We start from the raw sequence: 7,500 nt of genomic DNA on the forward strand, positions 1-7,500 counted from the left end.
ACTGAAATTGGGCTTGATGATAAAAATCAAAGCAATAATAAAATCAAAGCATTGATTGGAAAACTGTTTAGAATTTTTTTTTTATAAAAAAAAGTTACCTGGCATAGCGGTCTTGTTGCTGAACAATTTAACCTGCCAACAATGTTCTTTGGGATTTTTGAAGTTTCGATAGACTATGGCAATTAAACATATTTCTAAGCATATGCCCGTAAAAAGACCACCAATTTGTATTTACATGTATTTATGGGAGCTGTTTCCAGCCCCAGTGAGTTCGTGCTCAAGAGCCCTAAACGAAAATGCACAAAACCCACGTAGCTTCCAAGTTGCTGAAGCTCCAGGATCTGTTGAAGTGTCCTGCTGCTGCGAATGGAGATAGAACCCACAGCAAAGAGATGATGGCTCAAAGGATCACATCAATATTTGTACAGCATGACTAGGAATAATCGAGGTGGAAAGTTCCACACTCCTAAGTGGCTCTTGAATGCGAAATTGGATCCTGAAGTGCTGTGTGTCTCTAATGACAGTTCCTGCCAGACAGTCTGACTGGGAATGAGTTTGGCAGGATTCTCGATCCATTGAAAATGGATATAGGGTCAGGATATAGGGTCAGGATATAGGTCTGGATTGTATCTATATCAATTAATCGTAAACAGCTTCTGCACTCTCGGCCACACATCCATGTTTATGAATTATGTCATTTTTTTAATGGATAATATAGTTATATATACGTTAGGCCTGATGATGTGTAGTGTTTTGTGAGTTCAAGGTTGACATGACTATATTGGGCCCCACTATTGACAGATAATAATAATAATAATAATAATAACTATAGGAGCACTCATTCTAATGTTTGATTCATTGCCTCTGTGAAATAATTTTCAATAGAAGGCAGCCTATACCGATATTGCATCAAACCAATTTAATTTCAACAATTGTCCTTGCGCTCTTATCTTTACCTTGTTCTCTGTGTCGGTGTCTGACACTAGGCCTGCATGTATATTTGCCAGACATGTGATGCCCTATAATGCTTCTGTTCATTAAACAATATTATTTGGCCCTGCATATGTGTATTACGGCGCAGTGTCGACCCCCCTGGGCCAGGGTCGGGTGAACCAGCTCGGCGGAGTCTTCATCAACGGGAGGCCCCTGCCCAACCACATCCGCCACAAGATAGTAGAGATGGCCCACCACGGCATCAGGCCCTGCGTCATCTCCAGACAGCTGCGGGTGTCCCATGGTTGTGTCTCCAAGATCCTCTGCCGGTACCAGGAGACCGGTTCGATCCGCCCCGGGGCCATAGGAGGCAGCAAGCCCAGGGTGAGTTGAGGAGCAGTTTGATTGTTTTGCATGGGTCGGGTTGACAGACGTGTGGTTAGACTGGCCTATCATGAGCTTAGAATGATATGGTTCTATCTCCGTTTAGAATGAGAAGGTTCTATCTCCGTTTAGAATGAGAAGGTTCTATCTCCGTTTAGGGCAGTTCAGAGATATTGAGCGTCAAAGTTTTTACATTCTATTATGTTTTGTGAGATGGAACCTTTGTATTTTATGAATTACTAACTCAAAAATGTCAACATTTTAAAAATAACACCACACAGGCATTAATAAACACCTAATGGATCAGATTATGTAAAAAACTCAATGTTGACCAAAAATGGAGATAGAACCTTATCATTCACGTATTGGCATCGTGTGCATGAATGACTCACCTGCCACAACTTTACTAAGTGGTATTGGCCTCTGAGTCTGTTGTATAAGGCCCTATTTGACGTGTGAGGCATATTTCAATAGCACAGTAACCACTGCACGATCAATTACACAAAATCGACTCACTTACAAAGCAAGGAATTTGTTTGGAGCTTGAAAAAAATATAGGCCTGTATTAGGCAATGTAAAATTGGCCTAGATTTATGGCAATATTACATGTGTATTTAGATGAATATTACATCTTTCGTGTCAATTAAAAGTGGTTTCGACTGTTCCCTTGTCTGTGTGTGTGTGTGTGTGGCTGTTGCGTTTCCCAACCAAAGCAGGTGGCCACGCCGGACGTGGAGAAGCGCATCGAGGAGTACAAGCGGGAGAACCCGGGGATGTTCAGCTGGGAGATCCGCGACAAGCTGCTGAAGGACGGCGTGTGTGACCGGAGCACGGTCCCCTCAGGTGAGGCTTCATCCGGTAAGACACCTTTCCTTCTTATAGATAAAGACCACGGGATGGGACCCGACCCCTTAACGATAGACCTAGCTAGACATTACTGATTTTATTTAACATATCATGACGTTAGAATTATAAGGTTCTATCTCCATTTTTGTCAAAATCGAGTTTTTTTTACATAATCTGATCCATTAGGTGTTTATTAATGCCTGTGTGGTGTTATTTTTTTAAATGTTGACATTTTTGAGTTAGTAATTCATAAAATACAAAGATTCCATCTCACCAAACATAATGGAATGTAAAAACTTTGACGCTCAATATCTCTGAACCCTAAACGGAGATAGAACCTTATCATTCTAAACTCACGATATTTGTTCAATTGTTTTATTCCAACCTGACAATATTATTCACCTTGAATGTGGTGCATATGCCTAATGCTCCACGGAGACCTATACGGTATTAAAACGTAGGGAATCTAGGCTGGCTTTAGTGTGTCGCTCATCCACCGTGGGACGTCAGTGCGATCCAATGATCCGTCTCTCCGTTTCTGTGTTTAAATCAGTGAGCTCCATCAGCCGGGTTCTGAGAGCCCGGTTCGGCAAGAAAGATGACGAAGATGATTGTGACAAGAAGGATGAAGACGGGGAAAAGAAAACGAAGCACAGCATCGATGGCATCCTTGGTGATAAAGGTCGGTCAACAAATAAAACATTCATTCTTTCCTGTTGTTATAGAATTGTGCACTATTATTATTATTATTTTTATTTTATTTTATTAATAATATTAATATTATTATTAATATTATTATTGTGGTAGTAGGCTAGTCTGTTTTGCGATAGTCATCATCATTATTATTATTATTATTATTGTTGTTATTATTATGGTTATTGTTATTGTTATTATTATTGTTATTGTTATTGTTATTGTTATTGTTATTATTATTATTATTATTCGGTGGCTGCAGTGATGCTTTGACCGTTTCAGTTGTTGTTTTTTCTGCATCTTTTGGGCAATAATTGTTTTCAATTAGGCCAACAAATGATTAAAATGTCGGGTTTTTTCTATCTATCTCTTGGGACATTCTCACACATCCACGGTAGTAAATCGGAGGAGCCTCTTGCAGATTGGGGCATTCACTCCTGCTTTTAACTCCCAGCCAGTAGTTGTTCAATTACTCAATTATTTATGTGAGCCCTGACGGAAGGTATTTAGCTCCAGAAAATTAATTTGTGTAGCAAATTCCTCTCGCGCGCATTTAACGATCCCTCTAAACGACAGATGACAGATGACCCGTTTGACAATCAATGTCAGTGACAGGCCCTACGTCACAATCAATGTCAGTGACAGGCCCTACGTCACAATCAATGTCAGTTACAGGCCTGTGACGTCACCACTTGTCTGTTGAAGCTGAGACGAATCTGCGTCTGTCTTAAGTGGCAACTTCTTTGCAACTATATCCCTGTAATGGGCTATTCATAGCAATTATATACCCATAAGATTTCTTCACATCTTATTTTGTAAGCAATGTTTTTCGAAACCGAGTTTACAGGAATATAACAATGCAGATTTTTTTGGTACATTTTAATCGTGCCTGTCTTTATTAATATATATTTTTACTCGTAGGCTATCGAGAATTCACCTAAATAAATACACACATACACTACAATTCACATATTTTACACATACTTTATTATTTGTCCTTTATGGTCTCAAGTTCTTCGATTTTTTGTTTGTTAATTATACATTTCCCTCGATTAGTTTATTCAAGCCAACATAGGGCCTGTCAGAACCATGTCACATGATAGGGGAGAGGAGAACTATGTGCAGTGCTTCTACAAACCTGTCCTGAATGAGACAAAGGTCGTCCTTTAACATGATCAAACATGTGTGAATAGGGTTTAGATAAGAGTTCACAAAAGTTTCTTTTTTTCATAAAAGACACTGCCAAACTTCTTCAAACTTGAAGATGAACTTCACTCGCCAAAGCAAAAGCCCTCTCCTCCATTGACGCTTTTCTGAAGTGGAGATTCCGAGGTACAAAGGCAAATCCTAGAAAGCATGGCAGCGAAGGGGGGACAGGCCTGGCCATTCTCATTCAAAAACCCGCAAAGAGAGAGAGAGAGAGAGAGAGAGAGAGAGAAAACTTGGACAAAGGGCAAGAGTAGATATAAAGGGAAATGAATTATTCAGTACACCCCGCTGTTAGATCGTTTTGTAATATCACGGAACAGTCTGTTGGAGCAGAATAAGCATTTGATGGTGCAAAACGTTTCATTTTTTTTATTTTTTTATTTTTAAAAAAATGTCTTGTGTCCATTTAAGAGGTCGCATTATTGTGATCTGGTGTGCATGCATCCTAGATTAATGGAAAGGAAAATGGTTTGTGTTGCAAAAATTTGCAAACAGAGAATCAACTGTTGCCAGCATCGGCTAACTGTCTTTTGAACTCATTGCGCCTAGCCTATTATATATATTTTTGGTTTGTTTGTGTTTACCCACATCTGAGTTACATGCTCAAACAATTAATATTATGCACGGTAAATTCGAGTTTTTCCTCGCTATATAATGTAGACCTGCGATGTATTCACTTGAAGCGTTATAAGGTTATATTTTGTTTACACATACATACCTATTTGTTATGATGTTTACAAACATAACATCATTTCGTGAGCTGGTCGACACATCTTATCTTTCTACAGAATCTATAGATAATCCTAATTTTCCCATAATGTTTATAACCTTAATTATCGAGGCTGAGCTGTCCACGTCATATGCTCGTTTTAAGGCACTATAGGCCTATCGCTTTCTCATTTTAAAAAACATTCGTCTTCTCTGTAATGCAGTTTACCATCCGGATGGCATTTAATAACGTTAAGACTTATTAGAGCAAGTAATGGAAACGGTGTCTGTTGAATGGGCGACTGTGTTCCACTCTGGTGTTTAGCTCGCAGGCATGGTAAGAAATGTATTTATCCCCAATCAGCCCTCTCACTCTCCGAGTTTGAAGCACAAACGTTATGTTGAAGGGTTTTAAAGCAGATTAAATTGAGCCTTTTATTTCTTTTCACTTTCATCTCCAGAGCGGAGCTCAGTAGCTTCGCCCTGGGCACAAATTCATGAGATTTTTTACTTTATAGCTCTTAGACTTTATTTATTTATATACAGTATCTATCTTGTTTATTTGTGTATTTTTTTATTTGATTATTAGTTGTTACATCGTGGATTTATCCTCTCTGTAATCTGACGTGATTAAACGTCTATTTTTAATAGGAGAAAGTGGTGAATATGAATATAAGGATGAATATAAGGATGAATATAAGGATGAATATAAGGATTGCTTTATGTGACCTGACATCTCCGTGCTGCGCGAGGTTTAACATAAAGCCTAATGCTCATCCACTAAAACGGTGTTATTCATCTGATGAAGATGTCCCTTTCTCCAATGATGGCCGGAAAGCAGCAGTCGTTTTAGAATCATATTTTGGAAAGAAATCCCACATGCTCATAACAGGGGGTACACATATACTGTACAGTTCCACCTGCCGTTCTCAATACGCGCGCGGTGATTAATACATTTAATTAGGCGACAAACGGGGTGAAAGGTTAAAGGTTACGCCTCCACACAAAAAGCCACACGTGTGCGCAAACCATGCAGATGCTTTTGTTTGTGCAAAAAAAAATATAATGGAACAAGAAAGAATGATGTCCGTCCGTCTGATAAAGACAAACACTAAACCAACACACTGTCTTGTCCTCCATACGAGGTCTGAGGAGAGGGAGGCGATGGACACTTCAGCAAATGGGAGGATTACCTGAGGTTCTCCATCTAATCAAACAGACCAGGCCAGACGGGGTGTCAGGGGCTGGGGAGGGATAATGAGACCAATCCAGGGCTGCAGGCTTGGTCTCTCTGTGCATATTCAATTAAATGACCATGGGTTCCGATTAAGAACCAAGGAGGTTTCACACAGGACAAAAAGACACAGGCTATACAATAGAATCAACTCATCTATCACCAGATAATATAAAGTGTTGAATAGTCACACCATAAACGACTTAAGAAGCAAAGCGTTATGTCTCATACGTCTAATTTTAGAAATTAAAAAAAATGTGGCTTCATTCTTGCTCTCTCTCTCTCTCTCTCTCTCTCTCTCTCTCTCTCTCTCTCTCTCTCTCTCTCTCTCTCTCTCTCTCTCTCTCTCTCTCTCTCTCTCTTCTCTCTCTCTCTCTCTCTCTCTCTTCCCTCTCTCTCACACAAACACACAGACCCACACACACACACACACACACACACACACACACACACACACACACACACACACACACACACACACACACACACACACACACACACACACACACACACAGGGGTTTCTATAGATGGAAATATATATTGCTGGGGTCTAAAGCCGTGCTGAATGAGAAGGACAGGGGAATGAAGCGATAGACCCACTTCAAACAAATCCGTCTGGAATAGTGTGTGAGAGAGAGATTTAGTGAAAGTATGGGGAAGTTATTTAGCTATTAATACCATTTTTCTCCTCGGGCACCGAGAGTAACTTCATCTGCACTTCTCGCAGCTATTTGGCTGGTGGGTTGAAATTGAGGGAGAGCCAAATGTTGGGATGCAGAGATAACAGACCCATATAGCCCAGACCACTGCATTAAACTCGGATTAACCTCCCCTCTCCCCGCAGCCCGCGCTGGTCCACATTTCACTGGAATTCACATTGGTGGATTTCTTAAAGAGGGCAAAAGCTGAAAGCGCTTGCAACATATAATCGATTGCGTTCTAATCTATACAACAACAATATTGTAATGATATACGAATAATAACGGCATTATGAAGAAAAAACAACAACAATAATAGTAACAATAACAATAACAATAATAATAACAATAATAATGATGATAGTAATAATAATATCGACATATCGTGACGTTAGAATTATAAGGTTCTATCTCCATTTTTGGCAAAATTGAGTTTTTTACATAATCTGATCCATTGGGTGTTTATTAATGCCTGTGTGGTGTTATTTTTTAAATGTTGACATTTTTGAGTTAGTAATTAATAAAATACAAAGGTTCCATCTCACAGAACATAATGGAATGTAAAAACTTTGACGCTCAATATCTCTGAACTGCCCTAAACGGAGATAGAACCTTATCATTCTAAACGGAGATAGAACCTTATCATTCTAACCTCACGATATGTTACATATAACATGTTCTATATCAATTCAATCGATTTGATAGACATGTGCTATATCAAAACGCTTCCAACATGTCAAGTGAATGTCATCCATGGTTGTGGCAGCGTTGTATGGAAACACAAGTCAGGTCTAC

At 39.4% G+C, this 7,500-nt stretch overlaps 1 protein-coding gene across 1 annotated transcript in view; it reads left to right on the plus strand.

The window, feature by feature from the left end:
- pax7a (paired box 7a) overlaps positions 1-7,500 on the plus strand; it is a gene marked incomplete at both ends in the record, with an annotated part of 59,662 nt that overhangs the window by 297 nt on the left and 51,865 nt on the right. Inside the window, 3 exon segments of the mRNA XM_080545899.1 lie at positions 1,082-1,317; positions 2,031-2,160; positions 2,717-2,845. Of these exon segments, the coding sequence (XP_080402025.1) occupies positions 1,082-1,317; positions 2,031-2,160; positions 2,717-2,845 (495 nt within the window).

The sequence above is a fragment of the Nansenia antarctica genome (genome assembly GCF_963989245.1).
Source record: "Nansenia antarctica genome assembly, chromosome: 15".
Taxonomy (NCBI): Eukaryota; Metazoa; Chordata; class Actinopteri; order Argentiniformes; family Microstomatidae; genus Nansenia; species Nansenia antarctica.